The 23,136-nt window shown below is 41.5% G+C and overlaps 2 protein-coding genes across 2 annotated transcripts in view; both read right to left on the minus strand.

Annotated features, from left to right (window-relative positions):
* Window positions 1-13,557, minus strand: part of LOC124287569 (midasin-like) — a 30,699-nt gene extending 17,142 nt beyond the window's left edge. The window contains 16 exon segments of the mRNA XM_046724058.1: window positions 132-323; window positions 1,393-1,468; window positions 1,775-1,890; window positions 2,139-2,235; window positions 5,381-5,483; window positions 5,613-5,709; window positions 7,332-7,535; window positions 8,182-8,322; window positions 8,701-8,805; window positions 9,421-9,530; window positions 9,748-9,892; window positions 10,045-10,162; window positions 10,629-10,819; window positions 11,235-11,488; window positions 12,769-13,056; window positions 13,442-13,557. Of these exon segments, the coding sequence (XP_046580014.1) occupies window positions 132-323; window positions 1,393-1,468; window positions 1,775-1,890; window positions 2,139-2,235; window positions 5,381-5,483; window positions 5,613-5,709; window positions 7,332-7,535; window positions 8,182-8,322; window positions 8,701-8,805; window positions 9,421-9,530; window positions 9,748-9,892; window positions 10,045-10,162; window positions 10,629-10,819; window positions 11,235-11,488; window positions 12,769-12,988 (2,169 nt within the window). The 5' untranslated portion in view covers window positions 12,989-13,056; window positions 13,442-13,557.
* Window positions 13,433-22,481, minus strand: LOC124287570 (midasin-like). Its single transcript, XM_046724059.1, has 11 exons — window positions 22,471-22,481; window positions 21,998-22,302; window positions 21,298-21,605; window positions 20,439-20,585; window positions 20,127-20,332; window positions 19,459-19,855; window positions 18,243-18,428; window positions 14,795-15,052; window positions 14,404-14,463; window positions 14,086-14,279; window positions 13,433-13,700 (listed from the first exon to the last, which is right to left on the minus strand). Exons 1-11 carry the CDS (start codon window positions 22,479-22,481, stop codon window positions 13,433-13,435), a joined length of 2,340 nt encoding a protein of 779 aa, XP_046580015.1.
* Between the last annotated feature and the right edge of the window lie 655 nt (window positions 22,482-23,136).

Here is a 23,136-nt window from a genome sequence, read left to right on the forward strand (position 1 = left end):
TCACATCAACTATCACATACAAGCGAAAACAGTCAAATATCAAATATCACATCAACTATCACATACAAGCGAAAACAGTCAAATCTTTTCTTCATTAATAATCATACAATGCACCAGTTGATTCAACTTACCCTGACCGTCTGCACACATCTGGTCCACCCTTCATCCCCCTGGTGGAGTAGCGCCATGGGAGACAACTCTTCTGGAGGGTAGGGGGATGGGTACGGCCTAGCTCCATCTGCCTCCTTGGGACATGTGTAGAGCAACACCAGGTACTGGCTCAAACCCTCCAGCAGCTGCACTGACACATGTTTCAGTTTGTCCTGTAAAGACAAACAGAGAGATTCATAGACCCTCGGCATATTGGTGCATCACAGTCACTGAGGGGATGTTGTTATAGTCAGCCAGTACATCTATATTGGTGCATCATAGTCACTGAGGGGATGTTGTTATAGTCAGCCAGTACATCTATATTGTGACAGCCTCTAAGAAACAAGCAATGATCTGTGCCAGTGCCTCATTTCACAAAGCAATGGTGCAAAAGGATCAGTTTCATTCCATTCTGGTGTCACTACCTTGATTTCCCGCTCAACATCATATTATCACAACATCTTATTATCACAACATCATATTATCACAACATCATATTATCACAACATCTTCTTCAGTGTTCAAGAAAGAGAGTTACTACAGTGATCAATTCTCTTTGCTGAACAAGTGCCAGACGTATTACAGCAAGCATGAGTCACCACTGGACGTATCATCTCACACAAACGTCCTATAGTGATACTCAACTTCATGATATCATTATGCTGTGTCAGTCGCTGTAACAAGCAGCCTGGGTGCTAAGAAGCATGCATTAAATATTGTGTTCAAATTGTGAGCAGCTGAAACCAACTAAACCCTTATCAATAATACATAGAGTAACTAGACCGATGTGCCATGCTGTCCTGTAACAAACTGTGCAGTATACAGTAGAAAATGCAGCTGTTTTGATCTTAGTACATGTACTACCGGTGCATGTTGCTTATAAGATAACAGATTGACCTTGAAGACAACAGATTGACCTTGAAGATAACAGATTGACCTTGAAGATAACAGATTGACCTTGAAGATGCACATAATGGAGCATTGCACTTACAACAACAGTACTGTCAACAGACTACAGACATGCAGTGGAAGTAAGAAGTGAGTGAGTGAGTGAGTATGGTTTTATGCTGCTTTTAGCAATATTCCAGCAATATCACAGCGAGGGACACCAGAAATGGGCTTCACACATTGTGCCCATGTGGGGTATCAAACCTGGGTCTTCAGCGAAACGAGTGGCCGCTGAACCATAAGGCTACCCCACTGCCCAAGGAAGTCAGGAAGAGGAATCTAACAGTTACTCACTATCCATTCTTGGGTCGTCTTCTGTGGAGGAAGACTGGCTTTGACCTGCAGCTTGTTCACTGATGCCATCAGTTTCCTGTAATATAGACTTGTTAGATCTACTTCTATGACATACACAAAACCCTGAGCAATCATCAGGAAACTAGGAATCATGCTCAATTTGGTCTGCAAAAATAAAATGTTCCCATCTATTCTACATCTAATCAAAGCATCAACTGACTGCTTACATATGGTAAATCAAACATTTTAATAACTGGGTCAAATTATTCTTTAGGAGGGTTGAATTTAATTGGACACTATATTTCAGGGACAACTCCCAGCTCCAAAGAAGTCAGAACATCACAGCTTCTGTCTTCTTCTTTTCATCTATGAGCAGTCTCACCTAAGCTGGAGGTACTGACTAAAGATGGCCGACAGCTCCTGTTGCTGCCCTGTCAACATGTGCATCAGGTGCTCCACAAACCCTCGACACCGGCTAATGTTACCCATACCAAGTTCCTGAAACAAACATCACAATCACCATACTTAATAATCAAGTCTGGACCACACAATCCAGTGACTGATACTCACATCGATGCACCCTATACCTGTACAGCAACACACAACATGAACTTAATGTTCCACTGCAAGAAATGGTAACCAAGGGGGAGATACTGGTTGCTTGTTGTAGAAGTCATCAATGTGCTAAATGTTGTGACAAAGCAAATTGAAACTAAAACACATTTCAGAGAGCATCACAGGCTTACCTTGGAGGGTGAGTGTAGAGCGACTGTCAGCCTGGCCCTCCTGGCCACGCAGCGGTAGTAGTACTTGAGGCAGTCACTCCACAGTCCCGACAGCTCTCTGGAAACACCAACCTCTGTATCAACCATCTCACGTCAATTATCTTGTATCAACCATCTGACATCCATTATCTTGTATCAACCATCTGACATCAATTACCTTGTGTCAACCATCTCACATCCATTATCTTGTGTCAACTATCTGACATCCATTATCTTGTGTCAACTATCTGACATCCATTACCTTGTGTCAACTATCTGACATCCATTATCTTGTATCAACCATCTCACATCCATCATCTTGTATGAACCATCTCACATCCATTATCTTGTATCAACCATCTCACATCCATTATATTGTATCAACCATCTCACATCCATTATCTTGTATCAACCATCTTACATCCATTATCTTGTATCAACCATCTGACATCCATTATCTTGTATCAACCATCTGACATCCATTATCTTGTATCAACCATCTCACATCCATTATATTGTATCAACCATCTCACATCCATCATCTTGTATCAACCATCTCACATCCATTATCTTGTGTCAACCATCTCACATCCATTATTTTGTGTCAACCATCTCACATCCATTATCTTGTGTCAACCATCTCACATCCATTATCTTGTAGCAACCATCTCACATCCATTATTTTGTATCAACCATCTCACATCCATTATCTTGTATCAACCATCTTACATCCATTATTTTGTATCAACTATCTCACATCCATTATCTTGTATCAACCATCTCACATCCATTATCTTATATCAACCATCTGACATCCATTATCTTGTATCAACCATCTCACATCCATTATCTTGTAGCAACCATCTCAGATCCATTATCTTGTGTCAACCATCTGACAGACGTTATCTTTTATCAACCATCTCACATCCATTATCTTGTAGCAACCATCTCAGATCCATTATCTTGTGTCAACCATCTGACAGACGTTATCTTGTATCAACCATCTCACATCCATTATCTTGTAGCAACCATCTCACATCCATTATCTTGTAGCAACCATCTCACATCCATTATCTTGTAGCAACCATCTCACATCCATTATCTTGTATCAACCATCTCACATCCATTATATTGTATCAACCATCTCACATCCATCATCTTGTATCAACCATCTCACATCCATTATATTGTATCAACCATCTCACACCCATTATCTTGTGTCAACCATCTGACAGACATTATCTTGTATCAACCATCTCACATCCATTATTTTGTATCAACCATCTCACATCCATTATCTTGTATCAACCATCTCACATCCATCATCTTGTATGAACCATCTCACATCCATTATCTTGTATCAACCATCTCACATCCATTATATTGTATCAACCATCTCACATCCATTATCTTGTATCAACCATCTGACATCCATTATCTTGTATCAACCATCTGACATCCATTATCTTGTATCAACCATCTGACAGACGTTATCTTGTATCAACCATCTCACATCCATTATCTTGTATCAACCATCTTACATCCATTATTTTGTATCAACTATCTCACATCCATTATCTTGTATCAACCATCTCACATCCATTATCTTATATCAACCATCTGACATCCATTATCTCGTATCAACCATCTCACATCCATCATCTTGTAGCAACCATCTCAGATCCATTATCTTGTGTCAACCATCTGACAGACGTTATCTTGTATCAACCATCTCACATCCATTATCTTGTATCAACCATCTCACATCCATTATCTTGTATCAACCATCTGACATCCATTATCTTATATCAACCATCTGACATCCATTATCTTGTATCAACCATCTCACATCCATTATCTTGTAGCAACCATCTCAGATCCATTATCTTGTGTCAACCATCTGACAGACGTTATCTTGTATCAACCATCTCACATCCATTATCTTGTATCAACCATCTTACATCCATTATTTTGTATCAACTATCTCACATCCATTATCTTGTATCAACCATCTCACATCCATTATCTTATATCAACCATCTGACATCCATTATCTTGTATCAACCATCTCACATCCATCATCTTGTAGCAACCATCTCAGATCCATTATCTTGTGTCAACCATCTGACAGACGTTATCTTGTATCAACCATCTCACATCCATTATCTTGTATCAACCATCTCACATCCATTATCTTGTATCAACCATCTCACATCCATTATCTTGTAGCAACCATCTCACATCCATTATCTTGTAGCAACCATCTCACATCCATTATCTTGTAGCAACCATCTCACATCCATTATCTTATATCAACCATCTCACATCCATTATATTGTATCAACCATCTCACATCCATCATCTTGTATCAACCATCTCACATCCATTATATTGTATCAACCATCTCACACCCATTATCTTGTATCAACCATTTGACATCTATCATCTTGTATCAACCATCTCATATCCATTATCTTATATGAACTAACTGACATTCTTTTTTTCTTCTTTTATTTTGTTGTTAAAACGTCACACTCATCAATATTCCAGTCATACGATTGTGGACGGTTAATCACATGAGTAGGGAATATGGTCTGCATTATTGTCACCTAGTAAACTTTGATGTCGGATGGTTCTGATCACAGCCAGAGTGAGTGATGTAGTGAGCAAGTGTGTTTATCATCCAAAACTGTGTTCCACAGGAGATATCGTTTGTGTGAGATCAGACGATATCTCCTAGGAGATACCGTTTTGCCAGTAGATTTTGCACAATGCCCTGACAATGCTATGACATCATGCACTGCAAATCTAATGGCAGTACTGTGTTCAGAGATGTACATTTTTCATTGAAAACTAATGAAGAGTGATTTTTGATGATAAATAGAATCTCACCCTCCTGTCTCCTGATATCAAATATATCAACACTCGTTGATAAATGTTAAAATATCCTCGGCAAGCCTTGGATATTTGTTACTTTATCAACTCGTGGTGATATATTTGATATCACAAGACACTCGGGTGAGATTCTCTATGTCCGTCCAAGTGAGCAGTTTGACACAGCATTTAGCAGTAATCCAGCCATATTACAATGGGGCATACTAGAAATGGATGGGCTCCACATTCTGTAACCATGGGCGGAAATAGAACTCAAGCCCCTATGAGTCAATACATCCCCTATCTAACCTGCTAGCAGTGGGCTTTACACCTCATACATGACAACTTACGTTGATTCTTCACCAACACCAGCAACAACATCAATGGGCGACACCAGCATGACTTTCCCTTCACCTTCGTCCACCATTGTCAACCCCTTCCTGTAGGACAACCCTGTACACAGCAGAAACAATGACTGTCAACACAAACCAACTTAGACTCAGACGTCATCAATAAACAATAGAAGACCCATCAACATAACATTACAAGACCAAAAGATCCTGTTCTTGGACTGCTACACACCTGCTGTTGTCAGATGCCGGAACAGATCTGCTAGACTCTTCCTCTTTCGAAGGTTCATCAGCTTGGCTTCTGACTTTTGGTGCTCTTTGTCCAGACCCTGTAACCATGGCAACAAGAAGAGGTAATACACATCTTGACCAAAAACAGAACTTACATCATCTACCAGTAACTCATTCATTTTAATACCATTTTACTTTAAAAATAAAGTTTATGTTAAGCTCATGTGTATTGGTATAGTTTTGACCTGAAAAATTGAAGTTAAATCAAAACACAAGGAAACCTGCCCCCTTTTGAGTGTGCTTCTCACGTGATTTTCACATCAGCTTATTTTGAAACCATTCATTGTGCAAGCTTATTTCTTAAGAAATCAAGTTTATGTAAAGGTTATGTGTATTGTAGTAGTTTTGACCTGAAAAATTAAAGTACAATTTTAACACAAGGAAATCTTAACCTTTGTGAAGGTGCTTTTCTGAAAAGAAAAATTCACATCAGCTTATTACTCACAATACAAAGTAGTAGTAGCCTCTATAGGTCTATGTAGGACAGATTTAGAAAAATTTTATGGGATCAGAGACCCACAATGAATCAGGACGTCAAGCATAAGATTAACCTCCATATTTAATATATACTGAGAGAAACAAATAAAGGAGCACAGGAAAATATAAGCATTCCTTTAATATTTTCCAGTTTTCATCACCAGCTTTAAATAACACTGTGGTGATGAAAACTGGAAAATAATAAAAAGAACGCTTGAATTTTCCTGTGATCCTTTATTTGTTTCTCTCAGTATATATTACTCAAATGAAGTCAAAGAACACCTGATTATTCCATAGCAGTAAAGTCATTCTGTCATGAGTAGTGTTGTTGGTTCTTTTGACAACTACCAGTGTCTGATGCTATTTTGTCTTCTAAGATGTGCCAACAGTACTTTATCAGACGATAATGTGCACTTTTTGCATTACGTCACAATGTATTGGCGTCACTGTGACATTCTAGTCTGCCCCTTTGTAATCGAATAATTTTGCATTACGTCACAATGTAAGCGACGTCACGATGCATGTCAGTTGTCATCGCCTCCTGCAGTAAACTACTCCGTTGCATCCCGTTTCTTGGTTTGCAGTTGCTTCATGCAGCTAACATCACTGGTGGAAACATTACGTTTATGTTTTCCGACGGTTAAAATGTCTCAATTCGACTAACAAGTGTTCAGCAACACGGTAACGTTCGCAATGTTTACATTCCCACAATGCAATCGTGGAATGTCGCTTGACTACTCAGCTTCATCTGGATGTACTGATCTAAACTTAAGTTGGTAGTAGAAATACGACGTTCATATTGCTCCATATGGTTTACGTTAATCACAGATGTAATTAAAATAATTTAGAGAAGATAATTAATACGAAGGTAAACTGTCATTAAACTGTTATCATTTGTTTTTTTCTGGTAACGTTCGTCTTAACGTAGGGGGGCAGACACATCAATAGAACAGCGCGCCAGTTAGCCCTGTGCGAGGATTCGTAATTTAGGTCACCGACACCGTCGTTTGTTTTCTGCCTTAAATTAATCGTAATTATCCTTAGAAACTATTAAATTTGTCAAGCGTCCTCGTACTTTAACTATAATAGTTCAGGGCGGAAGTGTGCTTTATTACACTATACATGGTGGTAGAGCGAACTGTATTTCTTAATTAAAAACTCTATGGGATGCATTCCAACTGACCGGTGTGACTTCCTCAGCCTGAAGCTCATGGACAGACTCAATTATCTCCCCTGTGAACTCATCAAGGACAGTGATGAGCTTGGTGTAGCGCATGTTGGACAGAGTTCTTCTCCAGTGTTTCTGGACCCGCATCGTCAGTGATGGCAGACGGGACTGCAGGCTGCCAGCAGACGCAGGAACTGTAGCCAAGTCAGGTTCATGTTTCTGGGCAGAAATCATTAACTACAGTAAACTATATGTGTAATGGCTGTGATTCTCAAACCTTTCCACAGTGATTTTATTGTGAATAAAATGTTAATATAAAACAACAGGTCCTCCTGTGTAAACACATGCGTGATATTAATTAACCACAGACATGGAGAACATTACAGGTGTTCTGATAAAACCAAACAAAGGGTATCAAAGATGACTACTTCTTCTACGTCATATCAATAGCTTCTGTATTTTGGCTGTCAGAACACAACAAAATCCTTAGAGTATCAACAGAAGTCCTGTTACCTATCTATAATCAGTTGTCCAAGCAATAGTATCATGCTACCCATAGGTGACCATGAGTCAGGAAACCCCTCTCTTTTCCATAGTCTTATAAATCTAGATACTTTGACTCATTAACAATTACAAGTATTGTTTCTTAATTCTTATGAATGCCCTACCACTATTACATCATAGCCAGAATACACCAGAGGCACTTGTGGGATAAGACATCCAGTAATACCCTAGATAAATAAGCCCCAAAATGTCTCTGTCTTTTCAGAGAACAAAATGTTTGGAGGTGCCAACTGGTATAATATTCCATCTCAAACCAAAAACATGATGGCATTACACAAAGTGAACATGGCTCCTGGCCTACCTGTTTGACGAGCATCTTGGTAGCAGCTTTACGACAGTATTCCTGTAGTCTGTCTCCACAGCTGACATGTGGATTGCTTGCCTGGTCTGAGTTATCTCCTTTCTCTGTCAGGAGATCGCCAACTGGTTTTTCTAATATTGTCTGGACGAGCAAATGATCAGGACCAATAAGAACACATACTTGTTATATAAATAAATACTTCAGGATATATATATTACAAAAATACTGCCAGTGACTCTTTGGAGTAATAGTAAAACATTTCCATTTGAATGTCAAAATTTACCTTAAACTCAAATATCATGTTACAAAATGCATCAAAAGTTTAAACACTGATCATTATCTGAATACACTAGACCTATATTAGACACTGTTTATAAGCATGTACTGGTGACTGGGGCTTTTAAATAACGTCTTTAACTGGTGTAAGTAAGTCTGACCAGACAAGATGTGTCCAAAAAACACCCCAAGAAATCTTGAAACTGTTGTTGATTCAATCCCTCTGAGCAGCCCGACACGCACCTGAAATGCCTTGGAGTATTTGTGTACAGTCTTGTGGGTCTTCTCCGTCGTCTGCTTCAAAGCCCAGTAGCTCATATCATTCCATCGGGCTATCTTCACAAAGCCCTGGAATAACATGCAATGTAGCATGTAGACATTGAGGTATAGAGATCAGAATGTGTCTTCTACGTAACTAGAACATGGAAACTTAGCTTACATATGTAAACATTGAGGTATAGAGATCAGAATGTGTCTTCTACGTAACTAGAACATGGAAACTTAGCTTACATATGTGTTAACAGGCATAATAATGCATTACATGGACCGTCAGTCATGTTAGCTACCATTATATAAAAAAGACCGGGCTTACACATGATGTTTGCTAAAGATCACCATGAAAGTTGGGCAAGCAATCAATACTATCTAAATATAAAGCTTTGCAACCTATCGGGCTTACAAGAAAAAAGTTGGCTTGCTACGCGCCTGGTTAAAGAATATCTGTACCTTTTCCCTAGAAGAATCATTGTTAAGGAAAAGTTTCACTTTCATAGGGACAGGTCACCAACATACAAAAGACCCACAAACGAGTATATGACTATATTACAGTGTCCAAATCCACAGACGATATATATTGGTTCAGTTGTGGGCTACACCACGTGTGATGGTATCACTGTTATCTCGCAGTCCTGTGAATATCACCCACACAAAACAGACAGGACTTCCTACATAGCTCCGCCATACCTTCAGCTCTTTCTCAATAGGCGTCCTCTGCCGTGTGACGTCTGCCTCCACCACAGCCAGAAACTGCCTATAAAACTGGTACACATTCCACAGGAGGTTCAACAATACATCTGAAACAGTCAAAGGACACCACTCTGCATCTGTGCAATAACATCCATCTGTTCTACTAGAGTATAAAACAAAAACAATGTTGAGCAAGTGACAATGTGTACAAAATTTCATCTGAACAAGAAAGTATTCACTCTTCTTTAAAAGGCTGGTGAGCCTGACAACTCCAGTCATGAACCATCACTTATGGACCAACCACTAACTACAGAACTGACCCACCTTGCTTGGGAGACTTGTCCATGTGAGTCAGCTGACAGTGGAAAGTGTACACCATCTCTAGGCGGCAGCGGAACTCTCCCAGGCTGGAAGTTTCCAGGAACTGTTCCAGAGACTTCAGGATATCTTCTGCAGTTGGCTCTGGGATCTAGGTGAAGAGAAAAGGTGAGTTTGAGTTAGAGGTGGTAAGAGGTATATCGAGGAGATGAGAGGGTGTCAGGTGTAAAAGCAAGAGTGAATATAATATTCAGACATGAATCTGGTAATTGTCTGTTTCAGTAAACTCTCCTGTCTACTTACATCCTCATTCTGCTGTGATGACAAGAAAGAGCCAATCAGTTGGTAGATGTGGAACCACCATCGTGCAGCTTTATTCCTAACTTTCTCGGCCTGTGTGTCGAGTGACCGGTTCCAGCAGCTGTGGATGAATAAGTAAGATTGAATTACAGACCTGCTCAATATATACAGAAACACTTCAAGATACATCACAGAATTTTCCTTGATAAGTAACAATTGACTGGAAGACCATATAATGGTGTGACATTGTCAGTTAGGATTCAAACTCAGACAACATCATTACAATGTTCCATACCTTCAGGCCTCTCTACCACATGCCAATTTCTTTGTTTTCTGTCAAAGCGCTGAGAAATATTTCCCAAAATCCACTATGCAGTTTCATAGTGTGTCAGTATACTAAGAACAAACACCATTGACAAAAACATTCATCTTTATTCTGCTATGATAAATTTTTCATGAACTTTGCAGATGATGTAACTGCCAATCATGTAACAAAAATCCAGTTAGCTACCATCTCCAGCTGACTTGAGAAGTTAAATAGCATGTAACAGTTTATTTGCTGTGTAATATAGGATCGTTTCACCCACCTAAGTTCCAGTTTCCTCCACTGTATTATCATAGAGGTGACGTCTGCTAGTTGTGTTGCCATGGAGACATGTGCAGCAGCATTTGCCTCCCAGTCCTGGGACTTCTCCAACACCAGCTCAAGCCCAGTGAGGAACTTCATGACGGGACAGGTTACAGGGAAGGACAGCACTCGGTCCACGATTGTCTGCAGCTAAACAAAAACAACACCATTAAATATGCAAGTTACAAATACAGTGATGAAGACACTGGCAGAAAGGAGTTGTGGGATAACTATTCAGAGCCAAAAACATTTGGGAGCATGAAGATGGAAAACACAATTTCACAAAAATATCTAAAAACATATTCATGATCCCTTACTTATTTTGTTTGGTATCTGTGTTGTACCAACCACTACAAGGAAAGAAATCAGCACTAAATGCTTGCAATCTGATTTGTGTTGATCAGTAACAGTAATGAAAATGTACTTTTAAATGGAAATATTTGGTATTGAGAATAATCAGTCCCTTGATGTTCATGATATTGTTTTAGACATCCTGGTTGTAACACGTTGCACATGATCCCTGACCTATCCTGGGAATACTACAGGGATGTTGACCTTTACTTACTATTTTCAGGGTGGGATGGTCTGGCCATTCCTGCTGTAACTCGGACACACGGGCTGAAAATCTGGTCAGAACTGGTCTACACTGGATCACCTCAGCCACGTTGGAGTCAGTATAGATGTTGTAGACTGGCGATTCCTTCGGTACAAGTGGATTGTTGTGGTCACTATCTGCCGACTGAGATACACGGACTGATGTCTCTACAGCACCACACACCAGCAGGTGGCCTCCAAGCATCTCCAAATCTGCTGCACTGCCTGGAAGCAAGAAAAGATGACTTTGACACAATAACCCAGACACTGGACATTGCTACGCCATGAAGGTACACCAAGTGGTAACAACATGGAGGAACAACATCTGTCTATTTGGTTGCTACTTTTGCCACAGTCAACAATATTCCAACCATATCAGTACAAAAACTCTGGGTCTGACAAACCCACTGTCAGGATACGATGATGCACAATACACCAGGTAGCCCAGGCCCCGATTTCTCGAAACAAACTTAAGTTTTTACTCAAATTTCAAACTGAGTTTGACAATTTAAAACAGCTGAATTTTTAACTCAACAGCATTTTTTAAATACAAAAGCCCAAACAACTTAAGTAATATATCCACCAAACTCAAATTGTCTACTATGTTTGAGTTTAATATCAATTTCAGTTCATTCTGGGAAATGCATTTTCTCAACTTTGAGTTAAAACTCTAACTTCAGTCAAAACTCAGACTTTAGTTTGTTTTGAGAAATCAGGGCCAGATCTATCACTCCATTCAGTTTAGTCAAGTCTTCCCCTTGCAGGGCCTCAAGGGGGGTACAATGACGCACTGATGTTGACAAATAACTGACATGGCTGTTGTGCAATATAGACAAACTTTATGGATAACAACTTCTTTATTTCATGAGTGCAACGTTACACTCAGTATATATACTTTGCTTCCACTTCATGTTTACATTCCTGCTTGACAACAGTACAAGATTCTGTGTCGAAACATCACACTCACAAAATAAAGAGGTTGTTATCTATAAAGTTTGTCTATTTTGTACTTCCAAAAAATGCCACTCAAAGAAGTTATGTCTGTAGTGGTACACTGTTTCTTTTATCTGCCCAAGAAGTTCCTCATGGTAAAGACGACTGATATAAATCCTCGTTAGGATTAGAAAGCCACAATAACTCGGTGCGCCTAGTCGCTGCAAGAGTTGCATACTCCCCAGGGAGTTGAGAGTGATAATGCGATGTGCCGTTGAGATTGACATCCAATGATCAAGGGAAAAAATACCAGCACCTTGAGCATGCACTAGTGCGTGGATATGTGCGCTATAGCTATATAAATATCCTATAACAATAATAATAATATAAATTTGGGAGGAAAACCTGTAGTGATGCAATCTTTGACAATGACCACACTGAGGAAACCCAAAAGCAAGCGTTTGGAGCTAACATTCATTACTGACAACTGCAATGGTGACACAACTCAATGTCATTCAGGCATGCGAACAATTCTTACATGTGATGCAACAAAGCCAATGAAAAGAACCAACCTAGAGCCTTCCATCCCATCTTGCCCAGCTGTGCGGCAACCGAGTACCTCATTAATGCAGGTAGAACGTGGTCCTGGGGCAAGACCTGTGGGAGTTCCGGCCTTCTGATCCACTCGGTGCTGGTCAGGGTGGTGAAGATCTTCTGGTGGCAGTTCAGGATGAGGGACATCTCTGCTGGACTGATTCTGTCCACTCCTGGAGTGACTTCATCTTTAGTCATCTCCTCTTGATCAGCGTCTGTTCCTCCCAGGGCCTTCTGCCCAGTTACATCTTCATGACGACATAATCCTGTACATGATTATAACACAGGTGAATTCCTGATGGTTATAACTCTAGATGCCCACTAGCTTCATTCAATCAGTGAATACAGAATATAGATATAATTAACAGATACGAATAAATTTTCCAGAAAAGTTGTAAAAATGTCTAAAGATTGACAAACAGTATCCCTACATGTCAGTGAAGTGACTCCAACAATGAATAAATGTTCCAGTAAGATTGACAAAGATAAGACGAAGGAATAAGCTGTTATGTTTTTTTTTGCTTTCACCAACATTCCATCACTACAATGGACGGAGACCCTTGTTCAGAATCAAACCCAGACATTTGGTGTCACTGACTGAACACTTTAACCAAAGGCTACCCCACTGAGAAAGGAAGGAAGTCATCTCACCTTCTCATAGGAAGGGAAACTTGCACGGAAGTCTTCCTCCTCCTTCTGCTCCTCACTGCGGTCGTCTCCATGTGTCTGAGCCTTGTAGCGGAACAACGCCTGTTCCTCTTCCTCTTTCCTCCGCCTCGCCTCCTCCTGCTCCTGCCATGCTCTCACAAACAGCTCAAACAATCGGGACAAGGTGAAGGTCAGCTGAGGTGCAAGTTCACCCGACATCAGGCAGTGGGTCTTCACCAACAAGAGAGCATCTTTCAGAAACCTGTGGAACATAAATCTGAGTTAGCATTGTGGACATAGAATAAGCAAAGATTAAACAGACACACAAATCAAGTCTTTGAATAGCATCTAGAGTGAGTGAGTGAGTGAGTTGGGTTTTACGCCACTTTTAGCACAATTCCAGGAATATCATCCTGGGGGACACCAGGAATGGGAATTACATTAAGAGGTGATACACACAAAGGGGAGAATTTATAGATGTCAACTCCTTCTGCAAGAAGCAGGAGTCAGCATAATTGCATACTTGATCAGTTGAATGGTGCATAATAAAGGAATAAGTATGCACTTGAAAACATTGTGTTCCTTATAATACAAATTAACATTACAAAATTCTTTCACTTTAACATACAAATATTTCTGAAACTTACTTGGCACACATTTCTTTCTCCTGTACAACAGCTGTGTCCGTGTCCTGCAGCTGGGTGAAGCTGCCGACTGCTCGCCATGTGACGTCTGCTACCAGAACATCAGCCAGCTGAAGCATGCTGGGAGTTTGAGGGCTGATTGCTGGGAATCTGCTAAGACATGTAATTGTCTGCTCAGCGGTGCTCACACTTTCAAACTGCAATAAAACAAAAATGTATTCATATTTCTATTGACATTTAGCCCAATATATCTTAAGTAAGCTACTGATGTAGTAAATAGTCTCTGATAAAAGTCATGTCAAGCTGGAATATTAGACATACCTTCGCTTTGTGAGCCAACAAATCCACCTGTTGTGCAATCATCCTCATACCCAGGGATACCTGAAACAACAAAAGAATGTCATCATTTGTGAAGGATAGAGACTTCACTGGCAGTGACCTGGTAAGTGTTGGATCATATATTCAGATTGCTGTATCTGAGAGATAGAAACACATCTTATGTGGAAATAATTAGATTTCTACCTTGTCCTTAAATAAGTCATGTAAGTCAAAGATTTCATATATTTCTGCAGCTTAAGCATCAACTTTCTATCATCATCTCATGAAATACAGTGATGATTCAAGAATGCTCAAGATTTACTCAAAAACACAGAGATTCTTCAACATGAAATTCAAGATGGTTGCCCAAGTGGGACCCACGGACTGTCAGTACCTGTAGTGTGGCCAGTGTGAAAGGCTCCAGCAGATCCCGGTAGCAAGGGTATTCCTGCTCCAGTCTTTGCAGGAACCTGTGGAGTGTCGTCTGCCACACTCTCTCCTCTCGGACACAGCTAGTTGTTGTGATGTCACCTTGGAGTTGCTCCTGCAGCATCTGATTGGCTGAGAGAAGCTTGCTGAGAAGGTCTGTCACATGACTGGTCGATCCCACGCTCTGGAGGAAACTGGAGATGTCTTGTACCAACAGAGGGAACTGCAATACCAGCAAGGATGACACATTCAAGTCTACAGTTGAGTTAATAAGTTGGTTTATGATGCTACCTTGGATCTACCTGTGACACACATCATACCCACTGCTACACATATCGTATCTGCCACAACACACCTAGGATCTACCTGTGACACACATCATACCCACTGCTACACATATCATATCTGCCACAACACACCTTGGATCTACCTGTGACACACATCATACCCACTGCTACACATATCGTACCTGCCACAACACACCTAGGATCTACCTGTGATACACATCATTCCCACTACTACACACCTTGTATCTGCCACAACACACCTTGGATCTACCTGTGATACACATCATTACCCACTGCTACACATATCGTATCTGCCACAACACACCTTGGATCTACCTGTGATACACATCATACCCACTGCTACACATATCGTACCTGCCACAACACACCCTGGATCTACCTGTGATACACATCATTCCCACTGCTACACATATCGATCTGCCACAACACACCTTGGATCTACCTGTGATACACATCATACCCACTGCTACACATATCGTACCTGCCACAACACACCTTGGATCTACCTGTGATACACATCATTCCCACTACTACACACCTTGTATCTGCCACAACACACCTAGGATCTACCTGTGATACACATCATTCCCACTACTACACACCTTGTATCTGCCACAACACACCTAGGATCTACCTGTGATACACATCATACCCACTACTACACACCTTGTATCTGCCACAACACACCCTGGATCTACCCAGACACACATCATACCCACTGCTACACATATCGCACTCTGCCACAACACACCCTGGATCTACCTGTGATACACACATCATACCCACTGCTACACTTATCGTGTATCTGCCACAACACACCCTGGATCTACCTGTGATACACATCATACCCACTGCTACACATATCGTACTCTGCCACAACACACACCTGGATCTACCTGTGACACATCATACCCACTGCTACACATATAGGATCTATCTGTGACACACATCACACCCATCACAACACACCTAGGATCTACCCAGACACACATCATACCCACTGCTACACATATCGGATCTGCCTGCCACAACACAACACACCTAGGATCTACCTGTGATACACATCATACCCACTGCTACACATATCTGCCCACACCTGCCACAACACACCTGGGATCTACCTGTGATACACATCATACCCACTGCTACACATATCGTATCTGCCACAACACACCTAGGATCTACCTGTGACACACATCATACCCACTGCTACACATATCGTACCTGCCACAACACACCTAGGATCTACCTGTGACACACATCATTCCCACTGCTACACATATCGTATCTGCCACAACACACCTAGGATCTACCTGTGATACACATCATACCCACTGCTACACATATCGTATCTGCCACAACACACCTTGGATCTACCTGTGATACACATCATACCCACTGCTACACATATCGTATCTGCCACAACACACCTAGGATCTACCTGTGATACACATCATACCCACTGCTACACACCTTGTATCTGCCACAACACACCTTGGATCTACCTGTGACACACATCATTCCCACTACTACACATATTGTATCTGCCACAACACACCTTGGATCTACCTGTGACACACATCATACCCACTGCTACACATATCGTATCTGCCACAACACACCTAGGATCTACCTGTGATACACATCATACCCACTACTACATACATATGTATCTGCCACAACACACCTCAGGATCTACCTGTGATACACATCATTCCCACTGCTACACATATATCAGATATCTACAACACACCTAGGGATTCTGCCACAACACACCTTGGATCTACCTGTGACACACATCATACCCACTGCTACACATATCGTATCTGCCACAACACACCTAGGATCTACCTGTGACACACATCATACCCACTGCTACACATATCGTATCTGCCACAACACACCTTGGATCTACCTGTGACACACATCATACCCACTGCTACACATATCGTGCATCTGCCACAACACACCTTGGATCTACCTGTGATACACATCATACCCACTGCTACACATATCGTGATTCTGCCACAACAACACACCTTGGATCTACCTGTGACACACATCATACCCACTGCTACACACCTTGTATCTGCCACAACACACCTTGGATCTACCTGTGACACACATCATCTGCCACTACTACACATATTGTATCTGCCACAACACACCTTGGATCTACCTGTGACACACATCATACCCACTGCTACACACTAGGATCTAATCTTGTATCTGCCACAACACACCTTGGATCTACCTGTGATACACATCATTCCCACTACTACACACCTTGTATCTGCCACAACACACCTTGGATCTACCTGTGACACACATCATACCCACTGCTACACACCTTGTATCTGCCACAACACACCTTGGATCTACCTGTGACACACATCATACCCACTACTACACACCTTGTATCTGCCACAACACACCTTGGATCTACCTGTGACACACATCATTCCCACTACTACACACATTGTATCTGCCACAAAACACCTAGGATCTACCTGTGACACACATCATCCCCACCTGTGACTGCTGTGGCCTGTACACCTAGGATCTACCTGTGACACACATCATCCCCACCTGTGACTGCTGTGGCCTGTACACCTAGGATCTACCTGTGACACACATCATCCCCACCTGTGACTGCTGTGGCCTGTACACCTAGGATCTACCTGTGACACACATCATGCCCACCTGTGACTGCTGTGGCCTGTACACCTAGGATCTACCTGTGACACACATCATGCCCACCTGTGACTGCTGTGGCCTGTACACCTAGGATCTACCTGTGACACACACACTCCCCACCTGTGACTGCTGTGGCCTGTACACCTAGGGATCTACCTGTGACACACATCATCCCCACCTGTGACTGCTGTGGCCTGTACACCTAGGGATCTACCTGTGACACACATCATCCCCACCTGTGACTGCTGTGGCCTGTACACCTAGGATCTACCTGTGACACACATCATCCCCACCTGTGACTGCTGTGGCCTGTACACCTAGGATCTACCTGTGACACACATCATCCCCACCTGTGACTGCTGTGGCCTGTACACCTAGGATCTACCTGTGACACACACACATCCCCACCTGTGACTGCTGTGGCCTGTACACCTTCCTCTTCTGCAGGTCAGTCACCTTCTGGGTAAGCGTCTGCTGTCTCTGCAGCAGGAAGCGCACTCGGGGGTGGGGACAAATGGACTCAGCCAGTCCCCGCCCTGTCAACAGCTGCAGCTGCAGCTCCACCACCTCCAGCTCTGCCTCAACATCACTCAACTACAGGGAGAAAGCAGCAATTGTGAGAAAATGTAAATTACCTACATTGACATGAGCTTAACAATGCTCCGACAATTCAACAATATGATGATGAGTCAGCTTTATGTTGGCTGAATCTCAACGTGATACTACCGCCACTGTTGTGAAGTCAAGACCTGGCACTGGCAAACCAAGGAACACAGTGATGCTTACTCTGGCATTGGAAACCATCATCAAGGGAGGTAACTCTGTACAGGTAATGGGAACTGCAGCTCCTCAATCACTTTCATGTATACAGAGGCAGCAAAATGAACAAAGGATGCAATATCCAATGCAAGTCATAGAGAATTTTAGAAAGTGTTTTAATAAATACACCATGTGCATAACTCACTGATTTCAAGTTCCAAAACCATGGTACTTAAAGATATTTGTCTGTGTGACACAATCTGCCCAGCAGTTACAAATTCAAAAGTACCTCAGGAATGCAATAGATTTTCAGAGTAGCAATTTAGAAAGCCATCTTGGAATCCTTGACACTGTCTGTTTTCTAAAGATTTTCCTTGACAATTTTTCTTTCCTAGATATTTTCCACCTATCTGGTTGGTTTTTTTAGTGAGTGAGTTAGTGAGGTGATCACTCAGCAATATTCCAGTTATATGAGTGAGTGAGTGAGTTTAAATTTACACCAATATTATCAATATTCCAGCAATATCACGGCAGGGGACACCAGAAAAGGGTCTCACACATTGTACCCATGTGGGGAATCGAACCGGGTCTTCAGTGTGACGAGCAAACGCTTTAATTATTAGGCTACCCCACCACCCTCCAGCTATATGGCAGCGGTCTGTAAATAATCGAGTCTGACCAGCCAATCCAGTGATCGACAGCATGAACATTTATCTATCCAACTGGGATATGATTATGCGTATCAACAAAGTCAGCGAGCCTGACCATCGGATCCCGTTAGTCGCCCTTACCACAAGCATTGATTTCTGAAGATCAATTCTAACCCGATCTTTACAGGTGTTTTGCTTTTTTGACATTCATGTACCTCATCTTGAATATGTTGCAGCTTGACTGCCTGCTTCTCTACAGGATCAACAGGTCCTCTGGGAGCCAAGAGGATCATGTGTGACAGCCCCAAATACACCAGACCCCGCCCGATGTTGCTGAGACTGTCCTCCGTGTCTTCCTGGCTCAGGTCATGCAGGATTTCACAGCTTCTGTGGAGGACAGGAACAGCTGCCGAGTCGATGGAGTCAGACACACACTGGAGCCAGCTGTGTGCCTGTCTGATCGCAGCAGACGTCAGTGGCGTCTGCTTATCTGATGAGTGAAGGTCATCTAAAACTGCTGCATATTGCCCTCGGTCAGCAGGGGTCAGTAGCGACTTGATGGAGTCCAAAAGATGAATGAAGCTTCTAAATAAGTATTTACTTGTTTGGTTTCTGAAATAAATGTATACACAGTAACTTACTCAAACCATAGTTCACAAAACAAGATTTATTACTATGAGTATAGACAAAGGTGTCTACTACTATGCAATTTGACTGAACAATTGATTTGAATAATTCAAATCTTGAAAATAACTTAGGTACAGGAGAATGGTCAGAATGAAATAAGATGTCAAGCAACTATTGTCATAGTTGTACCTGCAATGCATGGACATAGACAATCCATGTCCGGGACACAAGTTGAGCTTCTACACTCTGTACTTACTTGATACTCCTCTCTGGACTGCTCAAGACAGAAGCATGACTCCACACATGGTGCCGGATCAACTCTAACACTCTCAACTGATGGTCGAAGTGCTTTAGGGGGACATCTACAGGGAGGGACTCAGCCTCACTCTGGTGTCTGTAGTCACGAGACAACAGACTGAATGCAAAATAGGACACGGACGAAGTCTGGAACATTCCGGGACCCTGAATAGACAAGATTAAAAATGTTAATATTTTCAAATCATTTGACTCAGAAACCATAAAGAGGAAGTTGAAACAGTATTGACAGACACTCTCCAATGAGACTCACCAGTGAAAGTTCTGTTTCTGTTTCCGCATGATCATCTTTTCTTTTATTCCACTGTAGCCATTGGCAACAGTTCCTGGAAGCTGTGCACCTCCACAGCATATCCAGAACACTCTTGGAGAATGTAACATCTTGTCCTGCATCTCGTTCCTGACAAAGAATAGAATACAATGTTTATAGGTTAAGTTTTTTCTTAATTTCATGATATCTTACTAAACAGACAAAAAGCATTCAAATTCATTCAAGACATTCAAGACATTTTTCACCTTTATGCAATCACAAAGTTTAAAGAACTTTACAAGAGAAAATTAGTGTTGCTATGATAAGCAACATTTAATCTATATTGTCGAGGCTCATACAAGATTTATTTTGGATGAACACTGACTAAGGCAAGACAATCCAGTGATTGACATCAGAATAGAATACAATGGTTACAAAGTTGTTTTTTTTTTTTAATTTGATGATATCTTACTTTTAAAACAGGCAAAAAGCATTGAAATTCCAAAGACATTTTTCACCTTTATGCAATCACAAGATTGATTTACAAGAACTTTACAAGAGACAGTCAGTGTTGCTATGATATGCAACATTTAATCTGCATTGACATCAAGGGCATTATCTATGCTATTGGGATATGATGGCATGCATCAACCAAGTCGAATCCCATTAGAAGCCTCTTCAAAGAAACATGGGATACTGAAGACCTATTCTGTGCTAGAATCAAAACTAAAAAAACGATTTTGAATCTACTTGAAAGTTCCACTAGTCAAAATACAGTATGAAATCATGTTATGGTTTCAAAGAAATATTAATCCTGTGACACATCAGGGTATTTTCTCATTTATAAAATTTTCCATTTCACCTGTGTTTTCTTCATCAGCTCCAGGTGCAACAAAGTGTCAGGTGTGTAATGCAGACAATAATCCTGCAGGTGAGACAGGTGTGACGAGTCTGCTGGCACACCTGGTAGCAAACTGAGATGAGCCACCACACTCAAGTGTTCAAACAAGGGCCATAACTCTACACAGCCAGCTGGCAGAGTCTCCTCAGCAGTGGTGTTGGGGTCCGATGCGACAGGGTCAGATGTGCACATGTCAGTGTCCGAGGTCAGATGCAGATTGTACAACCCAAGACAAGTCGTCACCTTCTCAAACAGGCCTTCAATGCCATCTAGAAATAGAGTGAGTGAGTGAGTTTAGTTTTATGCCACTTTTAGCAATATTCCAGCAAGATCATGGCAAGGAACACCAGAAAATGGGCTTCACACATTGTACCCATGTGGGGAATCGAACCTGCATCTTCGGCGTGACGAGAGAACACTTTAACCACAAGGCTACCCCACCGCCTCTTTAGAAATAGAACAAATAGACACCACAAATAGAAATCTTGTTCTTGGTACATTTCATACCTTCCAAATATTCAAAGAGATTGTCAAAGTTAACCAAAAGTCAAACTTTACAGACCAATGGACAAAGAGTGCACAAAGGCTTTCAGTCAACTGAGATAAGCCTAATTTCTGGCTATTTTATCTATTTCATAATTTATCAAAACTTTAAACGAACCTGTTGATGTTTCTGTTTCTTTAATCAACCCTGAGAGTTCCAGTATTTGCTTCCGAACTAAATAACCACTGTGAACCATGGCCTTGACCTTGTTCAGTACAACACCAGAGGGCACTTCCTCATACACGCTCACAAGGTTCCTTAACGTCTGCAACCTCCTTGTCAACATTGTTTCACATTCTGACATCATAGCAGCAGGGTGACCAAAGTCATTCCAGATTCTCTCAAACTGTTTTGCGGACTGGTTGTCTTGTCCGAGAGTTCGCTGGAGCTGAGTCACAGCTGATTGAAGTTTAGAGGATGAGCTGAAACAAATTACATGTGTTATATTGAACTCTTAATGATTAATGTAAACTGTGTAATTTGAAAGATTTTTATTTATCTTGACAATTCATTCTTCTGAAGACCATTGTCAATTGACATGATAATCTTTTTCTGAATTGGAAGAATAGTGTAACTAGTATGGTGCTCACATGAGTTTCATCTTTAAAACCAGCCTATCAAGAAACATTAACCCACCATCTTGGACACCTACATACCCAGTGGATCCGAGGCTTGAGAAGACAGCCAGTGTTTTGTTGTTGAACCAGTTCCAGTGTAGGGCGAGTTGACAAGTGAAGCTCTGCAGTGTCATATGCTGCAAGCGTTGGGCCAAACATAGCAGACGACACATCCAGGGCAGGCAGGACAGGATCTAACAAAATAATATGGAGTTGAAACTATCATGTAATGAAATGTACGTTCTTGCATAAGAGTGATTATGATTTTATGCAGCAATATCACAGCAGGAGTCAGAAAATGACTTCACATATTGTACCAATGCAGGGCATCAAACCCAGGTCTTTGGCATAATATAACAACTAGCCTACCCCAGAGCCCATTCTTGCATAAGAGGAGTGAAATCTCTATATTACTAATCTGGACCTTCTCCACAGTTTGGTCCTGTCACTGAGGGGCCAACTATTTTGTGGAGTTGGGGTCCAAGATATGGAGTCCCAGGATGTGGATTCTTGCATGGGGAAGCTAAGATGAAGGCCAGGGATATGGAGCCCAAGAACAGACAGAATGTGGAGACTCAGGTGAATGCAAGGGATATGGAGGTCCAGCATGAAGAGGCTCAAGTGAAGGCAGAGTATGTG

The sequence above is a fragment of the Haliotis rubra genome, unplaced genomic scaffold (assembly GCF_003918875.1).
Source record: "Haliotis rubra isolate DU_JTF1 unplaced genomic scaffold, ASM391887v1 Scf401, whole genome shotgun sequence".
Classification (NCBI taxonomy): Eukaryota; Metazoa; Mollusca; class Gastropoda; order Lepetellida; family Haliotidae; genus Haliotis; species Haliotis rubra.

Bases quoted from the DNA above. Each gene is read 5' to 3' on its own strand.
- LOC124287570 (XM_046724059.1), bottom strand. The intron at 21,606-21,997 runs GTTCGTTTAAAG...CTCTATTTCTAG, and splicing joins AGAAACAGAAACATCAACAG to ATGGCATTGAAGGCCTGTTT. The intron at 20,586-21,297 runs GTGAAATGGAAA...ATTCTTTGTCAG, and splicing joins AGCTGATGAAGAAAACACAG to GAACGAGATGCAGGACAAGA.